This window comes from Bombus affinis, chromosome 16 (assembly GCF_024516045.1).
Source record: "Bombus affinis isolate iyBomAffi1 chromosome 16, iyBomAffi1.2, whole genome shotgun sequence".
Classification (NCBI taxonomy): Eukaryota; Metazoa; Arthropoda; class Insecta; order Hymenoptera; family Apidae; genus Bombus; species Bombus affinis.
The window spans coordinates 5,126,532-5,148,778 of NC_066359.1; the positions used below are offsets into that span (position 1 = coordinate 5,126,532).

The 22,247-nt window shown below is 34.2% G+C and overlaps 1 protein-coding gene and 2 long non-coding RNA genes across 29 annotated transcripts in view; 1 reads left to right on the forward strand and 2 right to left on the reverse strand.

The window, feature by feature from the left end:
* Positions 1-22,247, reverse strand: part of LOC126925737 (phosphatidylinositol-binding clathrin assembly protein LAP) — a 32,492-nt gene that overhangs the window by 5,271 nt on the left and 4,974 nt on the right. Inside the window, exons 2-18 of one of the 24 annotated variants that reach the window (XM_050741629.1) lie at positions 12,105-12,247; positions 10,964-11,039; positions 9,935-9,946; positions 9,149-9,251; positions 8,860-9,068; positions 8,679-8,785; positions 8,554-8,595; positions 8,379-8,473; positions 6,636-6,804; positions 6,001-6,129; positions 5,783-5,912; positions 5,487-5,573; positions 3,648-4,364; positions 2,019-2,202; positions 1,841-1,949; positions 1,028-1,090; positions 60-320 (exon numbers count right to left, since the gene is read on the reverse strand). In XM_050741629.1, the coding sequence (XP_050597586.1) occupies positions 69-320; positions 1,028-1,090; positions 1,841-1,949; positions 2,019-2,202; positions 3,648-4,364; positions 5,487-5,573; positions 5,783-5,912; positions 6,001-6,129; positions 6,636-6,804; positions 8,379-8,473; positions 8,554-8,595; positions 8,679-8,785; positions 8,860-9,068; positions 9,149-9,251; positions 9,935-9,946; positions 10,964-11,039; positions 12,105-12,247 (2,627 nt within the window). In that variant the 3' untranslated portion in view covers positions 60-68. Of the gene's footprint in view, positions 1-59; positions 321-1,027; positions 1,091-1,840; positions 1,950-2,018; positions 2,203-3,647; positions 4,365-5,486; positions 5,574-5,782; positions 5,913-6,000; positions 6,130-6,635; positions 6,805-8,378; positions 8,474-8,553; positions 8,596-8,678; positions 8,786-8,859; positions 9,069-9,148; positions 9,252-9,934; positions 9,950-10,963; positions 11,040-12,104; positions 12,248-22,247 lie in introns of all 24 variants that reach the window. The other 23 variants (XM_050741633.1, XM_050741634.1, XM_050741630.1 and 20 more) reach the window with 23 other exon arrangements.
* On the forward strand, positions 13,479-18,004 carry LOC126925835 (uncharacterized). 2 transcript variants are annotated; one of them, XR_007714131.1, is made up of 5 exons: positions 13,479-13,804; positions 14,061-14,313; positions 14,396-15,645; positions 16,914-17,408; positions 17,476-18,004. It is a non-coding gene; the product is annotated as an uncharacterized LOC126925835 (long non-coding RNA). The 2 variants fall into 2 exon arrangements; XR_007714132.1 differs by having other exon boundaries at positions 14,061-14,309.
* LOC126925830 (uncharacterized) lies at positions 15,509-20,663 on the reverse strand. Of its 3 annotated transcripts, none has more exons than XR_007714123.1 (3): positions 16,810-16,945; positions 15,726-16,723; positions 15,509-15,657 (listed from the first exon to the last, which is right to left on the reverse strand). It is a non-coding gene; the product is annotated as an uncharacterized LOC126925830 (long non-coding RNA). The 3 variants fall into 3 exon arrangements; XR_007714125.1 differs by adding an exon at positions 18,846-20,663 and having other exon boundaries at positions 15,640-16,723; positions 16,810-17,531; XR_007714124.1 differs by having other exon boundaries at positions 15,640-16,042; positions 16,495-16,723.

The following is a 22,247-nucleotide window of genomic DNA, read 5'->3' on the forward strand; positions in this document are numbered from 1 at the left end:
CAATTCACAGTTTTTTCACTGACATTTCTCTTCATGACAAGGGCATAGCAAATAGATACCTAATCTCTTCACAGGGCACCAAATGGATCAAGTTGGACTTGATTATTTTGCGGCTGTTGAACAGCCTGGGATTGTTGTTGCTGCTGCTGTGGCTGCGGTTGCTGCTGAAGATTAGCACCCATCATGGGATTTGTGCTGGGCATCATCATTGATGCAGCTCCTCCTGCGACCATCATGCCACCAGGACCACCAGGCATTGTGCTCATCATTGGCCTCATGCCCTGCATGCCCTGCATGCCCATTGGCACACCTTGCATTCCCTAGGGACACCAGAAAGCCGACTGGTCAGATACACTGTATCTGTACTTCTGGAATTTTTACTACTCCAAGTCCAACTATCTCCAGTAATTGTTTTCCCTTTGTTAACAATGTTTTCAACATTTGACCATTTATATTCAATCAAATCAAAATATATGGAGCTCATTGTGTTTTAGTATTTTGTATTTGGGTTGTCCTGTTTTGTATTGTAGGTTTTGTGTCACTTTACACATGTGTGGATATACGGAACAGTAAAAGTAGTGTATTTACATTTTTACAAATCTGAATCTAGTGTACAATAGATATTTATGAAAGTAGCATTGAGTTTATTATACAATAGGGTATTTCATATGCAATAATCAAACGACATACTTATAAACATACAACTCTGCTAGAGAAAGTAGTTTAAATCAAACACTCAGGTGCATCACACGTATGAATAAATGCAAAGCAGGGAAATATTAAGGATATAATATACATTGATGAGAACAATGGTTACAGAATTCTATGAACTATTCCTCTACAATCAGTTACTAAAAAAAAACTTTGTCATATTTAAACATCCAATAAACATCTAATGGCATAACTTTTTTTCAGGGAACTAATTAGTAACAATACTTGTTATGTACAGCAATGTGAAGTCAAACCAGCGATATGTTCACTTCTTTTTTTTTTTACCATATTTAATTCCATGGAAACTGGAACTTACCAATGGTGCAGTGTGGGGAGGGAAGCCCATAGCAGTTGAAGGGAGTTGCGTCATTCCTTGTCCCTGTAACAGCAGGTAGCATGCCATATGCCATGCATGCATTGTATAGCTAAGTGTATGGATCGACGAATATGTTTTCTATATTCTAATATTCATTTCCTCTTTACCTCGTACTAAGGTGGTCAACGTTTTTTACAATTCTAATTTATTTTAATTCAAAGGAAGTCTAGTACAATTTATATTTAAGATGTTTATCTCGTGAACTTTCAATAATTGTGTTTAGTGTTACAGTGATACTTGAATATAAAATAATGCACAGTGCATCCAAACGTGCAACACGATAACCGAGCTAAATGTTTCAGAGTATTAAAAAGGACAAGGATCTATCGTAATCATTGATTATGTGAAAGCTTAGTGAGCGATAAAGCAAGCGTGCTACGATAATCTACGGTCATATAAACGTTGTAAATTACTCGTAAGTGTTTTCCTGACATTAAACTCGCTGATCGACTATATTTATACTTAGAAATATAAAACGAATTAAACAAGATCGTGTCGCAAGTCCGAAGACGAAGATAATTTATTAGACATGGTTATAGGATAATTATTTATAATAAATAATAATCCTATAACGATAAAAAATAGCATGCTGATAGTGATTCAGTAACAAATGGCGAGAGTAGATAAAGATATCTGACATGTAATATAAGAATAGTAGGGGTCATGATACCCTGACAACAAAGATATCACGTCCAACAACAGCGTGCTGATAATGATATAGCACTGGAGAACTGGTCACCACATTGAACTCACCATTGGACGATACCCAGCACCAGTCGTAGCTGCCATAGGCTGTGGTGTCCATCCTCCAGCTGGACCACCAGTTTTAGCAGCGTTTTTGGGGGAATTCCATTGCATACCCCTAAAAGAAACAAAAATACTACTTTCCTGTCTTCAAGATCAAGTTTTCAAAAAATTTTGTACACCTTACTTGACTTGCTGTTGCGCACTTTTGTTGATTGTCAGATTTTGAGCAAGACTAGCAAGGCTGCTATCCAAATCTCCAGTTAGGACTTTGCCAGTGGATGTTGCATTCTGCTGTTGTCCTGCTGCTGAAATATTATTATCTCCAGCTACAGTGGTAGGCATCAGCATCATGCCCAAACTGTCAAAACCTAAGCAACATCTACATCAGCCAAAGCCCCATAAAGCATAACCCAAGGTTACATGTTCTTATTGCACATTGAATGATACACAAAGAAGGACCAAACTTTTGAACATAAAAAAGCATGGGTTTCGATAAACAAGATGGTAAAATTGAACTACTTGCAATTAACTGGGATAAATTATAATAAAATAAAAGAATATATCCCTTATAATTTTATATATGAAGTTTACAACATTTGCAAGTACATAACTCTGGAAAAGCCATGCTTTTTACTTTAACAGAGTATACAGTGCGAATACGTGTATCATTATCTTGACTAAAGGTAATATATATTCATCTATCATCGTATTATATGGAATAAATGTACAATATACAGTCATTTAATTCCTTGCAGTTTAATTTGAAATATCGACTTATTAATATCCAACTGCAAAAAATTAAAAATGGTAAGAGAAAGATGTAAAGAAAAAGGAATATTTCAAATATATACACAATCTATTGGATATATTATGCATTGATAATTAAATAGTAAATTCAGGTAGTACTTACAATATACCTCTACATTCTCCAAAAAAATAAATTGTAAAAATTTTCCAAAGACATCATGCCAGTACCAGCAGGTATACATCCAAGCATTACAAATGCATCAAATAATCAACCTTTATGAACAATTCAGTGAAAATCTACTTCACAAACCAAGAACAGATACACAAATCACTGATGCTGTATATTTCTGAGCTTGTACTTTTGTGACAAATTTGAAATTGGTATTACAAATTTGGTTTCCCTCTCTACGTTATTCCAGAATTATTATATCATTATATAAATCTAAAACATTAAGAATGCAAGATTGGTTCACTTCTTTATATTATCTCCAAATTACTAGACCCCCTTCTTTACACTAAAATATCGTAAACATTAATCCTTTCACAACCAAATGTTTGGAAGCTTTAGAAGCAAAGATCTTTTTGGTCAATCATTAAGAAAAATATTCTTTTTTGTCTTTATAAGGAAGATATACTGTATTAAAATTAGGACCAGTTTTAATGAAAATAGATGCAGTTATCACTTAATCCTGTTATGCTTATCATTTTTCCAAAAGTATTATTTTATTATTATTATTAATTTTTGATCAACTTAAGCCAGGTGTCCAACTATTTGTGGATGGTAGTGTAAAAAAATTAGTAAAATTCAATATTGATAGAAAATTCTTGATAATGAAATATAGATTCCACAAAAAATTGTACAAATATTATAAAGATAGAATTTCACCTTATCATGGTTTTCTGTAGTCTTCATTTTAAAGTACAACATTGCTTATATGTAACATCTGGCGTGAAAGAGTTAATCATAAGGTACACAAGAGTACACAGGCTCATGAGGGCCACTGAAAAGCATCACTGATGCCTCTGACATGCAAACTGATGATAGTCATCTATACATTCCCGTCACCTGAGGTCGGCTGCTTAGCCGGAGAACCGTACCCCGCCGGGACTTGGGTTGGGATACCGTAGCCGACCATCGGCCCTCCAGGCATGACCGATTGCCCGGTGGCAGCCATATTCGCAGCCATATCGAACATGCCAAAACCCTGTTGCAGAGGTTGCTGTGCTTGTTGCGCGGCGGTTGGTAGTTGTTGAGATATAGGTGCCGGTCTTGACGGAGACCCGCCCAGTGCCATACGAATGCTATCATTCAAATCGTCGAACGCGCTCTTACTTGGAGCGGCGGCGGTGGTACTCGACGTTCCAGTGGTTAGTTTCCCAGCTGCCGCTCCGGACATTGTAGGCGAGGTTGGTCTAGGTGTACCGTTCATCGCTGTCGCGGGAGGCGGCGGTCTGGGAGGCGGCGTGGCAGTGGACTTACCGGAGGTCAGAGTCACAGAGGATGCCGCCTCCGCGGCGGCGTCCCCAGCGACACCCTCCGCGGTCCTGAGCACTGCAGAGTCGCCCCCAAAGAGATCTGCCTGGCCGCCAGCACTGAACAGGTCTCCGCCGATCTGCCCTTGTTGCTGGCCATCGCCACCGCTCACATTAGCGGCAACGTTTGCGGCACTCTGCTCGAAGAGACCGAAAGCGGCTGCGTTTGACTGCGTTGACTGGGAACCAAGGGAAGGGAAGTCGGACATAAAAGGATTTGGTACGGATCCGGCCGTTCCTGGAGCACCAGCTTGCGCAGAAATCAAGGTGCATCGATTATTAGCGTTTTCACTTTCTCAATGCGGGGTTAATTGCATATTACTCGCGAGGGTCTGATATGCTTTCTGACTACATTACTTGTCGTGCCTTGTCCTAACACGTGCACGCTGCATTGAAGATGATACTATAGGTGACTGTACACATGTCTGACAATAAAGTTCTTGAATCGGGCCGATTAATAGAATACTCTGATATATTTCTCAATGAAAGCTTGTTGAATTTTGTATGAAAAGGTAAACTTTATTGTTACATCGTGTAGTCTACGGATCTGTAGTAAGAAGCATGGTCGTTATTCGCATATGAAGATCACAGGTAAAAAATTGATAAATTTCTGATTTTAATGCCACTTTATGATCAAACAGGAGAATTTTAATATAGCATGATTAAAAATTAAAACAATCTGTTAGTCTCAAAGGTGTTAATCCTTTAAAAGTATCTAATAAGTTGACAAAGTTTTATGGGAGTTAAAAATTGTAATTATTAAGAGAAGCAACATTTTCATATCTGCAATATTTTTATGATACAATGAGGAGTATTTCGAAAATTTTGGAAGGAATGAAAAACACATGCTTAACTTCAGAACCAAATGAAAAGACAATTTTGGTAACATGAAAGCATACTAAATGTTAAAACTGCTGTCCTGTAGAAAGCGGAAATATGATTTATTGTACTCCTTCTCCATAGTTTTCATATTCTTTAAATAACAATGCCTCTTATTACATTAGTAATACTATGATACTTGAGAGGTTAACCCCAAAGGTTTTGAAAGAATTCATCTTGAGATTGATCACAAAATAAAAACTACTCACTGTATCCGAAGATTCAATTTAATCGAATTGTTCTTGTCATATTGCTACAACCGTTTTTTAGGATTAACTTGCCCAGGCATCGTCAATGAATCTAAACGATTTAGTAAGATGCAAAGGTATGATACAAAATCTGAAGCAAGAAATCCTTCACCATAAAAAGAGATGAATATATACATGTACAGTGTGAATGTGAAAAAAAGAAGATACAGTGCATTTAACTTGATAAGTGAGAGATCAAAAATCTTTATCTCATATACCAGCGGTCGGTCGGATCAAGTACTCACCAGATTTCGACTCTTGATTACCAAATACGGAAGAGAAACTGTTATCTGTAACAAAGTTATTATTTGCTGGGGGCACTGCGGCGAAACCTACAAATCAAAAAATAAAAACAGACCGATGAAATAACATAAAGAACATAATCATCGTACAATAATCGCCAAAAATGTACAGTGATAATAAATAATACAGTGATAATAAATAAAAGAGAAGAAAAGGTTTAGTATCGTTTTTGTGCTATTATAAGATACAATAATAACATAATTAATTAAATTATATAAAATAAAATACTCATATTTACCGTTACCGTTAGTCATCCACATATTGTTCTGCGTTTGTGTGGTCGATGCAGTTGCAGGCTGTGGCGCTCCGAACATATCCGCGAAAGGATTCCCTGCCAATTGGAGCAAATCGTCTGACGCTTTTTGCGGCTGAAAATAACAAAATGTAATTTATAAAGAAATTATCATGGAAACAAAAGACATTATGTATTCTAAAAAGAGGAAAGTTCCTAGTTACCTGACTTTCAGCTGTCGTTGTCGTTGATGGTGAACTGAATAGATCTACTATTGGTTGATTAGCGTTGTTGGTCGGTGAACTGAGGAATGGATTCGTACTAGGTCCGCCCGATGGGGATTGCACTTTCGCCTAAAATAAGGGAATCGGGTCAGCTATGGAACCAATAGTTTTTTATAATTACTGAGCCCCTTAGTCTTACAATCTAACTACAATAAATGAAAACCACATGGAAAAATATGGTAAATCATCCATATAAAATTGCTGGTTTTTATGACTTTTATGACACTTGGTAGTTAAAAAGAAGTATTTCAATATGAAATAGCTGAAGAAGAGAATAACATGATAGATTCAAAAGTATAAGTTTTTCGAAAATCGATAAGTCCATAATGTTTTGTAAGAAACGAATAATATTAATATAATTGTTATCTTAGCTTAACTTAATTAATATTAGGCTGCATAATTAATATCTTTAACATCTTTGAAATGTTCAAGGGGATTATCAAATGAAAAGGTAATTTTGACGTGGAATTGATTGACAACGTATTGAATTATAAAATTGCTCTTCTATAAAAGACAGGAAATGTGACTTATCACGTGTTTCACATGTGGCCTTCAAATAAAAAATCTTTCAGTACCTTGTACTGATTCATAGCAGCCTCCTCTTCCGCGAGGGCTTGCTGCCGCAGTGCTTCATCGATATGTCCATTTCCGGCGTGGTCAAGGCGATTATTACTGGCTGCTGTTCCAAACGCAGTACTGGTGGAAGACAGGGCGGACACTCCCGACTTTACATTCGTTCTATTGCTGCTCGGGTAATGATTGGGCGATGGATGTGTGTCGATGGAGTGGTGTGGATTCACACAGGAGGAAAAAAGGAAGAAAAGCCATTTTCAGCAGCGAAGATAAGTGTGGCCGTAGGAGCGAAAAAGGAGCGAAAAAGGAGCGAAAAGGAACGTTGATCATTGAAAACAAAGGAGAAGACAAAGAAAAAAAAAGAAATAGTGTAGTACGTATAAAGATAACAACGATGTGTAAAAAATTCAGCTACTCAGTGCTCTTTCACCCAAACGTACATACAGATATGCTCCATAAATATATAATTATTGTACATGCGTAACGCTAGCTTTCCTTCTTTTATCCACAGATATTAATGTGTTCTTTTTATACATCTATATCTTTCACTACGTATGTTTTCAAATGAACTCACACAAGCAATTAAGTTGAGTAATACTACCTAACATGTTTTACAATAGAAACGAAAAAGAAGGAAGGGAAAAGAAAAAAAACACACACGCACACACTTTCTCGTTTGCTACTGCTACGGTACGCACGCTTATATACAGACGACATATGTGCAAGAAAATATCACCTAGCTTTTAATTTTATATTCAAAATTGGCTATTTTATTGTTTAAAGAATGTGTTAATTGGAAATAAATGTTGATTATAAAGGTTGTTACTGTTGTACGAACTTTGGTAGCTCATTGCGCAGGAAACATAATAGTCTCCGAACAAATGATCCAAAAACTGATCTATTTATGATCGGTTAATCAGGATAGAAATCTTAATCAAAAATGCGATCATTTATCTGGAAAATACCGTATCTTAATTTTATATTGTAAACGAGATTTAGAATATTATTAAGCGCTCTCGCCGCAAGTGGTTAAAAATTATATATATATATATATCACCGAGATGGTGATCACACCGTGAATCAACAGAAACATAGATAATCGTGCAATAATCAGCGATAAACTATTTTAAAAAATGCCTGTGATAAAATGTAATCTCTTGAGCAGTAAGCTAAGTGAAATTTCCGTAGAAGACTTGGAACAAAATCTTTAGAAATCATAAGAAGCAATAATAAACTGATCTGATACCAAACATAGTTGACACTATAGCCCGCAAAACAAAAGACAATGAAGAACGAAGGAAACGAAGGAAAGAAGTAAAGAATCTCCTGAACGAAAAAAGAAGCGCACGTTCTCAAGCAGTAGAAAAGAAACGCCAACATTACCTTTTACCCTACAATTTACAAAACATTTTGCGAGGAGAGTAATATGATTAACGATTGGATGATAAATGGGATTTGCATCTTTGCGTTGAATTTGCAATAGAATAGTAATAAAGGAAATAGTCTGATAGGATTCGATGCCTAAATATGCGATATTGTGTTTTTTGAACCATGATAATTCTATAGAAAATATTGTTTTCCAAGTAAAAATACCTTATTCGTAGCATTTTTATACAATATGCGTATCATGTATAACATTTTGTTAACAGAGAAATCGCAAAATATTCCTTAGAATTAGTGAATTTAATCCTACTCTGAACGTTAACACAGGTTTTATATGTTTGTACGAATTATAATTAACACACCTTGCAGACTGTGTTGGAGTGTTTGCTGCAGATCCCTTCTTTCCTTCCAAGGAGGCAAGGTGTTGCTCTAACGCATCCAGTAAGCTACTAGGGGCCTAAGAAATGTCCATTTTCAGAATTTCACAAATATACTTTCTTATAGAACTCAACGTTCTAATTGAGATATATTTCTTACCTTTGTTAGATCAGGTATGTCTCCTTTATCAATGCCAACGTTCTAAGGAGAAGCATAAAAATTAATCTCAAGAAATTTTTGAGGCGTAATTGTGCGATTCATGCGTAAAAACTAATTCAACTTACCTCAGCAACCTTTAAAAATTCACCCACCCGATCCATTCGTATGAGGAACTTTTTGTACAAGTCCAAGGCTTCGCGACATTGCTTTTTATTCATATCAAAATATTTTTCTAAAATTAGGACCAACAATTAAATATTTCTCTCCAAAGATGACATAGAAAATATTAAATTGTAAGTATACTACCTAGTAAGTTAATAATGCCATCATTGTAACAGGCAAACAATCTAATCAGATCTCGGAAAAGGAGCATGAAAGCCATGTTTATGACACCGTTGGTGAGATCATTAGCGGTGCAATCGAACTCCAATAGAGCATCTAACTGTGACTGTAAAACTGGCAAGGTTTTCAACAGCTTCTCAGCGTTCATCGTGCGCAAAGTACGGTCGTCCTTCCTGAAACACAATTTCAAAATAAATCATTTGCTACAAGTACAAGTTTCTTTCATTTTTATTAATCAAAGTTGATCGCTTACCCTCTTTTCACCTTGCAAAAGTCAAACGCTACAGTCCTGTAAGAAAGAGCCTTCTCATTGAGGTACTTCGCGTATCTCCTAATAAATGGTGACATGTCATAGCCTAATGACAGAAAAAAGATCAGTTTAAAAGATAAATTTATCCTTTATCCATATTGTTATACAAGAATCCAAAGAAACTTCAGGATATAGTTAATAAAACAAATAAACATCCAGTCTTTTCCCAAAGGAGGTAAGATGAACTGAAAATTGAATTTGTGCAAGTGCAAAAATTGCGTACATGCAAATGAAAGCGGGCATAGACTTTGTTAGAATTATCGATCTTGACACGCTTTCAGCCTGTAACGTGAAAAATGTGTGCGACACGCAAATTATGAACACATTCATCTTCACCTCCTACATGAAACCTGAACGCATATTTCAGGAGAAATGTGTGATGATGTCAATTTAATTAGTGCTAGAAATCACAAGTGGAATGTTGATTTCCTCAGGGAATTTATTGCATGATACTTAATCACACAACTGGCACCATAAATTTTAAATAATGGTCTGGAATACGGAAGATACAATTTTTCAATTTCCTGTTGTACAGTTTAACATCATCAATAAATAGTAACTAGGAATTAGACTAATTGTTAATTTTATTCAGGATTAAAATTTGGTCAAAATTCCTTTATTATCCAATTTGTTTGCCAAGTGTTAAACAGAATATTAAGTTATCGTTAGGGATAGTAATACAGAAAGAACATTCACAGAGAAAGGAAATCGAAAGATATTTTAACTCACCAATACGAGCTCCTGCTGTGCCCAAATAGAGAGAAAATTAGTTCCAGGTTAGTAAATCATAGACGAATGCCAGATACGCATACATAGCTGCATAATGGTAGGAAGTTAGCCAGGAAGAACTTATTATTAAATTGTTGATTCCAGAATAAAGGCGATGGTGTTGTTAGAAACAGTTATACCTTAACTATATGTATACATATAACTAATTATTTGATTTTGACAATATCTTGATATTAATTATGTTAATACTTTAGCTGCAAATTAGCTTTCACATTTTTAATCCTTTTGAAGGAGTGAAGAAATATATATCTTTTATTATGTTTTAAAATAAAATATTGCAATTAAAGTGTTGAACCGCTAAAGTTTATGAGACTATTCTTATGTGTGAATGTGCTCGCGTGCATGCTGCATTTGGATGTATCTTTTTTACTTCTTGGTAAAGTTGTTAATAGATTATACAGTGTACAGATTGTATAAGACGAAAGCAACAACAAAAATAATTTCATGCTACCTGGATAATGGTTCAATTAAATCACTGTTTAACGCGATTTTAATTTATCAAATTAATCTCCTGCAATTTTGAAGTAAATCATACAATTATCAATTAATTAAATTCATTCGTTAATAGCTATTTTAGCGATTATCATTCGGTTAATGTATATAGCTAATATTCAATCCAATTAAAAATTTCTCTACAATATCTGGGATTCGAATAATTCTCCCATAATTTTTCACATCTCATAATTCTTGTATTAACATATTTCAAAGATTTTATTTCACACCTTTTGCGAACTTCCATTTAATTCTTATTCATTTCTTTATTAATATTTATACTTTATACTGCAACGTCTTTTTTTTAAAGAGAGTTAACCGTTTTAAATAAAATACTACAATTTATTTAAAATCACTGCCAAGATAAAAAAAATAAGGAGCAATGAACATTGATAGGGAGATGACCGGAATCGACCATCTAATTGAACCACTCGACAGAAGTTAATGCAAGAAGATTCTTTTAAACATTGTGGTCACCTTGAACGCCGCTTTTATCGAGAAAATTACTGAGTTGAAACGTGCTGTTACTGGACGCCAGATACTGTGTAAACCTCTGCAACAGAAAGGTCATTGCACTTGTAAGTTTTATTTTTTTAGGATCACCTGATATATACATATATATATATATATATATATATATATATATATATATATATATTTCTTTTTGTTATGTATACTTTGTTCATCTCTTAACAATATACATAAGTTAAAATAACCAACTAATTTTATTTCAAAAGAGACATACAGTTTTTATAATTCCTTATATTTAATAATTTCTAAGAAAATTATTAAAATAATAGAAATAATTAAAAAATTGATCAAGTATATCCTATTAAAGTTCCATGACGAATTATGGCGAACAATGTATGCAATATTTTAAAACAGGTCGTCGCTCGCATTACTAGCATTATTGTCGCCGTTGTGGCTCTGTCCAAGGAAATGACTATGTTACAGTTGCTGTTCTATTGAATTGCATGTGCAAACCGTAAATGTTAGACTCTGGTCACGGACTCATGCTATTCGACCCCGTGCACATTCACGCACAGGCGACTGGCAAGGGCGACGACACTTCCCCTCTTCAACTCATTACTGAACCAAAATGAGTTAGACAACCTCTTGACAAATGTAAATAATACTCCAAACATTCTATTTCATGTTGCCAATTAAAAATTCCATGCAAACAGTTCTTTCTAATTTGGCCTTAAAAATTGCAAACAATATTATGTTTATATCAAGTATATTAAATAGATAAATATATTTAATAGGATATTGGAACGTTAAAAGCTAAGTGACTTTAAACATTTATTCAATTTATCAAAGTATAAAATGTTATCATAAATTCAGTGAACTTTAAGAATAAGATAAAGCATAATATTCAAGTAACAGCAAATCATCATATTGGAGAGCCAATTAAAAAGAATATGGAAGTACAATTGTTTCTCGTGTTTTACAATTAAGTAATCAGATATTCACTACCATATCGTTCCTAAATTGGCATTTATCAAGAGGCAAAGGGAAAGAAAGTTCGCCTGATTGCTTTTGAGAAGTCACTTTATCGAGAGAGCCACTCATGAGTACTCCTGAATCCTGTTCTGCATTGCAGATACGGGGCCTTTACCTCATTGCCGTAACAAAGCATATGGTGCACCGTGATCAGAGCTTTAAAAACGACTGTCCAGTTCGTGTTCTGCGACCGTTCTATCAACAGATTCGCCAGTTGAGGTATCGACACGTTGGGTTCGTTCGTGCACCGCACCAAGTCTGAAACAGAAAATAACGAGTCTCCAATTATTTATAGTCACGAATTTCTTTCTCCTTTTCTAGTAAAATTACTTTCTCTGCTTTTAATACTTATACAAAATACATTAGTATTAATTTATAATAATATATATTTACAGTAATGTATTACAGTACAAAACTTCCCAAGAATCGTGAAAGATGCAATTCTACGTGGAAAAATAGGTGAAAAATATTTTTTCGTACAACGCTTCATTTTTGAGAAAATTGAACCTATAAACATATATTTTTCACTACTATACTTCACTACTATACTATATACTATTCACTACAATCCATATTTTTTCTTTTCTTCTTTTAGTTTAGTTCAATGAGAATAGTTCTTCTTCATGTTAGAAATAGACACAATATATTCACACTATAGTAAAGTTGTGTAAGATAGAAGAGATGACGTGATAAAGAATCTTCATAAATAATAAACCAAGGATTTTCTTTTACTTCTCTCCTGAGAGGACGACCACCCATAAACTTTCTCATTGTTCTCGGGACTAGTAGCAATTAAAAGAAGACCAAGATTAGTCATTATCTCTTCCAAGCCGTTTCCAGTGAAACCATCAAGGGCTATCTACCATCTCGACAGAGTACTATCGTTTCTTTCTCATCCCAACAGGCTACATTATTGATCGAACCGTTGTTTTCTACCATAACAGATGAAAAATCTCGTGGTCGAGAAACTGACCTTCAAACGAAAGAGACACTTATTCTATTTTACATTGCCCATATATATATATAGGATCTGTGTAAAGAAACACGGAACAGAGCATAGAACTAGTTTTCCGCGAATGATTCATAGCTTCCAACCGCGTCTCCCCGTCCCATTCATTCTCTAAACACGGAATGGAACGATCCGTTTATTTGAACTGAAATATCTTTCCTAGAAGACGCCGTTCTACCACTTGGTATGGAAGCAAAGGGATCTAAAATTAAAACCCTACGTCCGTATCGGCAAGAACGCATTTTATGATGGTTTCCAATGGCACAATAACAATTAGAAGGTATAAGAAAGAAGGTATAGTGGCCGACAAAGGGCTATAGATCGCCAAGCGGTTTTGCAACCGACTTCTAAGAATATCGAGTACACCACGTGCGTTCCTTCCCTCATCGAAATCTTCCGCTTCAATTACTTTCTGTTTTCTCCGGCGTTGTAAAAGGTCTTCGAACGTCTTACACAACTTTTATCATTGTTCAGATTAGATTTTATGTAATCTGAGAGCGCAGAAGTGCTGGACATGATCTTTCGCGTGAAATCCTTTGTTTGTTTTCGACGAATAAAAGTCCATCGTAGCCGTTGCCAAAACGGAAAACATGTCTCGAGCAAGTGCTCGACCTTGTCACGCTTCTTCTTTTCTAATAATGTACTCTCGAATACAGACCGCAAGCCGTCTCCATTGAGTAGTGCTCTTTGCTATTTATAAAAGGCACAAACCACGCAGTTTAGTGTTTACTGTTTGCATTCTGCCAGTGGTGTAACAAGTGCAACCGACGCCATTCGTCTATATGTATCGCACATGTAACAATCTGGTAGGCGGGTTGAGGAGTATAAGTGAGATCTTCGACGTGATAAATGCGCTAATATTTTCTACACCGCAGTCTTTTCCTTATGGTTCTAACAGTGCAAATCAATTTTATCTTTTCCTTGCCTTTTACCTAAGATTCTAATAGCATATCCAAATTCTCACATCTGATCTTACATTGCACTTTAAAATGTTGTATGTAGAATATTAAAATATTATAAAACATTTTGAAGAATATTCTTCTTCTAATAATAATATTACAGAATATTATGATCCATTTTGTTCTATTGGAATAATAAAATTCAATAAAATAATATAAACGAAGAATGTTGTGCATTTATTATTTTCTTACAAAACGAAAGAAACCTTTGGGACAACCTAATACAATATTTACTATAAACTATAAATTCTTATGTATATATGAGAAATTCAAAAGTGAAAAAATGCACACAATGTGTATAATATGGAAAGTGTATAAAATATGTAAAGTTTAGCGTATAATATAATATTTAGTAGGTACAACATCCTTACTTGTTTTTATAAAAATATAAATGTGCAGAAATATAATTACAGTCTAATTACAAGTGCTTCTTTGCAGAACTAATTCTTCTCACTTATACATCCCTTATACACATGGGTTAGGAATCTTCGAATTGGATTAGAAAGGAAACAGGTGGCTCCCTAAAATAAAAATCAAGTTAGAGAAATAGTTACAGATTCAATCTGTATGGATTTAGCAAAAAGCGAGAAGATTAAAGGAAAGAGGAAACGAGACTCTTCGTTGTTCAAGATTTTGAAGAGGCACCGCTACCTACTTGCGATATCAGGTTCCACGACTGTTTATCTGTTCTTTACAGACCAGGAAAAAAGCTACACTTGAGCTAACCAATATGTAAGGCAAATACAGAATAGAAGTTATGAAATTCTTCCTAATTCTTCTCAATTAAGTCCTATGGTTGACAAAATTCTTTTAAATTTGTTCAAAAGTATTTCCAAAGACACCTGTTTCAGTATCGGGTTGTCCAAAAAGTTCGTTAATTTCTATTATAGATTTTTATCAAATAATAAAACATTCAAACATACGAATACTATCCTTAGAGAATCAAACTGAAAATTTGTTAATAAAATAGGTTTCTTTTCTTCAATGAGATAACACTTAATCTCATACATCCAGGAAATTTTGAGTCATGGAATGTTCACTTCCATTCCTATTTATCTCGAGTTACTGAACATAGCGCAATTTCAACGTTATTTGTTCTAGTCTTTACAAAACTTATTCAGAAGACACAAAGAAGAAATGAAATACTTTAGAAGCTCGTAAAAGGTATTTGAAAGAATCAATTTTCTATAAAAGATGAGAAATTTTTCTAGGAGAGACTGACGAACTTACAGATGGCAAAAATTCAAAATCTCGATGGATCTTTCCTAAATTTCTCTAAGAATTTTCTTAATATAATATGCTTAGCACGTTTTAAGTTACCAAAATAGCATCTACAAGTATCTTGCAATTGCCTAGGAAGGAAAGCTTGCCATGTATACACAGCCTCGAATAAAAATCGATAGAAAGAGACCCATTCCGCCTCTTGTTTTCGAACTGACTTTATAAATAAACAACGAGAAGCACATTGTAGCGAGTATCGTTGATGGACAACATGTTTATAGCCGTTGGAACAGAGGAAACTTGATGAATCGAACAGTTGTTGAGAAGAACGGGAGATTGGTCGTTAAATGTAGCGAAGAACGCAATCATTATCGGAATTTATCTGGAAGTTGAAGGGGTGTGCATGCTGAGATGTTTCTCCCGAGAGTCCAGACTCGAATGGGGGGCGTCACCGATAACATGTTTTGGTAAGACGATAGCTGCAACAAGCGAGGATTATCAAAATGAACAAACTTTCATATATTGCAAAATAGGAACATCTGGTTACCTCGACCTTGCATCATTCTATTTCTCGCATTCCGTTTTACAAACTTTCTGTCTGCTCCTGATACGTTACATATTTCCAACGACGATACAAATACATATTTTGGATAATCTAGTTCACAGTTGGAGAATAAAAATAGGAAATTAAAAAAATAGAAACTTAGCTTTGTCCCTAACTGTATGAATTAGTAGGCTGGTTCATATGAAATATGAAACACATTTTAAAATTTTAATAGTATTCTAATGAGACTCGATTATGATGATCGTTAGGCTGGCAGATATTTATGCAAATTTTCGTGGTGACAAATGAAAAAATGGTACCTAAACAGAGATTTCCATTACTTATTAAATATCATAATGAGTATTATGAATATTCTATATCTGTGACTTGTTGCAAGAAGTACCAACGTCAGTATTTATGAAGTTAAGATATTAACACTTAAACATACGTTAAAAAATTCATGTTCGAATAACATCGGACAGAAAAGTTTCTGCTGTTTCAAATTTCTTTTCTAATACAAAAACAGACAATTTCAAAGCTTATGCTATTCGTGCTTTTTATGTTGACTTTGGTATTTTTAGCAGATAGCTTATTTTATGAAAAATTTTCAACAAATACCATTATAGTGATTCTTAGATAGAATTTGAAACTGCCGTTTTTTGTATAAAACATACAATCGCTTGCAAACTCAATACCGGGCTTAACTGAATTTTGCAAAAATACGACATTGCCACTTCTTGCATCAAGCACACGATATATTTGTACATATTACGCGATTTCTATGTATTCCTGTGCTTCCAGATATTCCAGATAATCGGATAAAAATCCGCGTTAATAGTAACAACGTTTTCTTCAGTTTTATTCATAAATTTCTAAATCCCATATAATCAGAAAGAAAATTCCAGTGGTTTTCATTTATGTATATCTCTTATTCTTTTGCCGTCTTGCTATAATTAGAAAGTATAGTACAATCTTGTCTCCAGGAACGTCGGTGATCGTTTCTGCAATAAAATTCGAACGATAATTTGTATTCTATTTATACGGAATATTTTTGATAAAAGTTACTTTAGAAAGGGTGGTCTCCCACCTTCCACTGGATAATTTTAAATAATCACGCTGCCAGGAATTACGTAGAAAACGGCGACAGTAGTGCAGTCCAATCCAATCACGACATCCAGCGTATAATTGCAGGAATTCGAAATGGAACAGTCCGAAGGACAATGATTATTATTCAAGAAGGAAAAGGAGCGTGCGAAGAGACACAGGAAATATCGATGGTAGATATCTTTGAAACCGTTGGTCGTACAATGCCCGCGAGCAAATTACACTTTGCAGATAAATTATACGACTTGACGTGTCTTCGAATAGATTATCATAGGCACTTTCCATTGCTGCACGTTTACGTGTCGAATTAAGAGAATTACGTAAACTGTCTTTACCATAATGAATGATTTTATCCCGGGTGAATGAACAGGAATTTATCAGAAAATTCTTTTTTGAGGATAAAAGTAACCTTAAATTAAATTCCCTATAAACGTATAAAAGTCCCCAGTTTAGTGACAAGCAAGAAACCCCGCGACTGGTATGAATCACCTTAATTTCTCCTTTCTCAATTTCTGAATGACGGTATGATTAACAACGACCACGGGGATCTCCGTAAATATCTACTCATCACGTTGAAATTACGTAAGAAGCTTCTATTAACAAATTGCATAAATCATGACGTAATAATTAAGATCCCCTTTCTCCCTAGGAAAAAGCAGGCTGAGCCGTTGATAATCGACTTTCCTTGAAGGAAGGCGAGGTTAGCTATAATCAGGAAAAGAAATCATGCCAGTAATTGCATTACTAGTTTACTACGGCAAAATAATGTTCATCGCCAAGAGAAAATTTGTTATTCTTATACGTATTACTTTTGATTTTAATTTTATTATCTAAGATGTTTTTTGGTTAGCTATGGACAGGGGTCCAGATTGTGCAACTTGTGGAAGAACAATGATTGATAATTATGCGGTTTATATAGACTTTCTCTAATTTCCACTATGTAATTCTCTTTTCATTTTAAGTTTTCTTTTATCGTCAAAATACGAAATTTCAAATGAACCTACTTTTTATTATTTTATTCAGAAAGAGTCAAATTTTAAAATTTCTTCCTTATTTCATCAAACTAAATAAAGATGTATTTTAGATGTACTTATGTTAGTTTTTAAGTTTAATTCACGTAATGTTTAACGTTTACCAAAGAAGGTCGGGTCAAGTTTTAGTAAATTTATTTAAACACGCGTTTGAATGGACGAAAGTATGTAACCTCGTTACGTTTAAAGAATTGTTGGCCCAAATCTAACCCAATCTAACGCAACATAATCTGACCTAACTTAACCTGATCTAATTCTTTTTCTTTATAAATTCCGACCATTAAATAGTTAAAGATAATAAAGCAAAAGAACATAAATTTAAAATCATTTTCCTTATTTCGTCAAAAAAGAGTAGCATCAAATATGTAGCGAAAATTGGAAAAAGTTACTGAATTGCATAACTATAAATTATTTAATATCTGAAATGCAAATATAATCTTGAAGTATAAATTTAATTTCCATTATTTCAATTTTTCTTGTTACGTATACATTTTTTAAACTACCTGGTTTAATAACTCTTTAAACTGACATGCACGAAAGACTAACCGATCAATCAATTTCAAACAAAGCCCATTCACTTCATTACAAATCTATCCAAGGAACGAACATCAAATTTCTCTTTGTTTGTTCATTATAATATTTTCTTAACACAATTTGTCTGTCCCGATCAAAATAAATTTTTCTTTCAAACGTTAGAACTTTCCAATTTTTCATTTTTCTCTTTCGATAATAGCTTCAATCCCAGCGTAAACCACCGAACTTTAAGAAAGTTTCTCTTTCGCGTTCTGACGACTGCGACAGACGCTGCACCGCACGTCAATAATGATTGTCGAATATGACCGCAGAACTTGTATAATATACGATAAACTATAAGAAGAACTGAAATAAAAATGGTACATTTATACTTCAAGACTATCCATTTACATCTCAAAAAGATCTAACCCCACATAACCAATAATTAGTGTAAAAAGAAGTTCATGAAGATTACTTGCTTTTGTTGTTGCTACACCAGAATCCCTCCGCCCCTGAGTCAATAGTTATAAACGACATACTAGGACCAGGAAGAATCGAATCGAATTGATCGTAGAACCGAGAAGATGTAGATAGTCGACTAGACGGTACTTCGCACATGCCCACTAGCAATGCATGCTGGGTAGCTTTCGTTCGAGATTCCGTCTATCGATCGGCCGTACACTCGATTACCAGCCGATGACCTCGCGATCGTTCTGATTGCATGTCCATTCGGAGGCCACGGATGATCAGTTGTCGTGCTAAAGATAGCACCATTCTGCGTACTGTCGATGAAATTTGCCATCAAGAGACACGAAATATGCACACATTTCTGCTCTTTCTTTTTATCGGAAACCTTTCACCAGTAAAATATCAACAACCATAGTAATAATTTATCGTTCGCAATCGAGATATTTCTGGATCGTCAAAAGTTCGATACTGTCTCATGAAATAATTTTTAAGTATATAAGTGGTTTCATTTATACTGCCGTACATAAGTATTTGGACACTTCTAGCACTTTCTATGATACTTGCTAGGTAAAACAATTTTCTACCAACATTTTACCTTTTTAATTGTATTCTTAAAAATATGTGTGCGTGTATTTGTTTAATATGAAGAAATGAACTTGGTTTGCGTGTAAGATACAGTATATTTATTTAACATATGTAATGTACTCGCGCTTGTTCACCCCCTCACTATCAAGCTCTTACGCATATTCACATCTAAATTTAGTATCATCGAAAGTTACGGCTATAATTAAAGACAACAAAAAATCTACTATTGCGACGGCGTTAATACTGTACATGTTTGGTCATTTAAATTTTTCACAAATGCATAATCATCCAGAGTTTAATAATAGGTTATGAAACGAAGAAAAAAAGTGAATTTCTAGTTTTATTGTTGAGAGCAGTTATTCGTGGAAATTTTTCCGAGAAAAAGGACGAATTCGAGCCTGCTGAAGGTTTCGTCGACAGGAATTCGTTTCGCTATCTAAATTAGCAGACCGGAAGAAACACTGCGAGATCCGTTCCGTTAAAACGGAAACGCGCTCTTACTACTAACGAAATATAATGTTAACGTTTTCGCTTACCAGGGGTTGGCTGAAACAAATGCTACTACGTAAAATAATAAAACGATCATTAACTTTGCAATGCGTTAAAATTAAACAAAATATCACGAAATTATTCATAGTGTATCGTGATCCAAGAGAATTGAAAAATTAAATTTTGAAAATGCCAATTATTCTCCAAAATATTGTGTAATTTGATTTCCTTTGCTGCCTCGAATTCTCTTGAGTAATTTTTGTTCTACAATAGTGGTTCCTTCAATAAGAGTGACTCGTGTTTTTCAATTTCTTTCCTCTTTTTATGTTTTAAATGATATCGCACAAACGTATTCAATAACTAGACTGCGGATATCTATGCAGTTTTACATTTTTACAAATATGACTACAGAAATATATTCTAAATGGAAATTTGTTTCATTTATTAAGCATTATAATAAGTACTTTGCTTTAGGTATATAAAATCAAAATTAGGAATTAAAAAATTAGATTTCCCAAAAATGCATAAAAATCTGTGGTGTATTAATAACCTATAAATTAGGTTCCAAATTTATTCCAACAACATATTCAGTGGCCATAACCTATATGTATAAATAAATATGTGTACACGCACATAATTTCTTAATTAACCAAAAAACCATTATGTATTTGAAACGTTTCTTATTTTCTATGTCATAAAGACAAAATGACCATCGCGATTGCATAGCAATTTTTATGAATTTCGTTTGAATACTTTAAATATTTTACAAAATACGAAAGTAGTGATAAACAAAAAAAAAAAAAAACAGTCAACAAATTACGTTATAATGACGAAACACGATGCAATGGTTATGAAATACATATATATTTCGTATATATATATCACGAGAGCTTCTTTCTATATTTTTTTCTTTTCTTAATTCGGCTGAATCAATTAGAAATAATTCGACGCGATTGAAAAGTGCAAAGACCCTACGTCACAGTCTCCGACGAGGGTGGGCTTTTAAATTGGAACAGATACAGGTCACACCACCTACACATATATCTGCAAACCTTGATGCAACCCATGCGACAGTAGAATCGATAATCACGAGGAACTGGTGCGGTTTCCTATCATTTCACGTATAAAATTGCGTATTTTCCTGTCGATAACCAAACTTTTACACAATCGGTAACTGTCCAACTCTAATTAATCGAAGGAACGCGACATAACACAGTTTATGAACATTCCCGTCACCCTTAGTCATCCTACGTCATCCTTAATATTAAAATATTCCTCAAGCCATTTTCGCATTCCACTATTATTTATAATTTAGAATGCATATTCATAGCCTAAAACAATCAGCATACACTGGCTCACGACGATATTCCAACGCTTATACAAATCCTTTATGAATATATCATGTGTGTTATACGAGACATTTTCAAATTCCATTAACACTGTAATGAGATCGACCTTTACGGTTATATTGATAAAGTTTTAAACGAATCTGACAATGCATATATTAAGTTAGGTTTACTTAAATTTTTTTCATATGGTACTCTAACCTCACGTTACATACATATGTATCTAATCGAACCAATTTTCTCATAATACAAAACTCTTTCCCAACAACTGTTTAGTTTCATTGTTCCAGAAGAGAAAGAATTGTTCCAGAATTTTATCAATTCTAAAATTCAATAACAGGACTGTTATACATAGTTTCTTCAGTTAAAGTTTGTTCTAAAATAATAATTACGTTAGAAGATTATTTAAATGGAATACAGAAAATCTCTACCTCCACCAATTTTTTTTTGAATGTATATATACAAGTTTTTCATACTAAGTACGGGAAATATTTTCGTAAGCAAACTGTATATTCTATTAATCCAAAGTCGGTAGTCGAAATTAGAATGATTTATGTACCAACAAAGAAAAAAAAAAGTGATTTTAGTACGAAATTTGAATTTTATCGTATCGCTGTTTAACAACATTGTAAATGTAATAGAGATTATAAAGGGGCAAGAAATGTATTTATCGATACGATTGATAGGCATAGAAACATAATAAAGTTCCCATTCCCGGCAACATTCGAAGAACGTTATGTCACTAACAAGCTTCGACTTCATGGCAACATTCATAAACCGATAATATCGTAACAACTTCACGCAGGAAGCGGCGGAAACTACTTTCGCACGAAACATCTGTTATCAGTAGGATCCAGCGTTCAAAAACTTTCACCATTACTCAACTAGAAATCTCGATCGATTCCCTTCGAATATTTTGCAACGATATGTACATATATTGGTTTTCATGCAACGATCGACTAAAACCAATTTAAAGCTAATATGTAGAT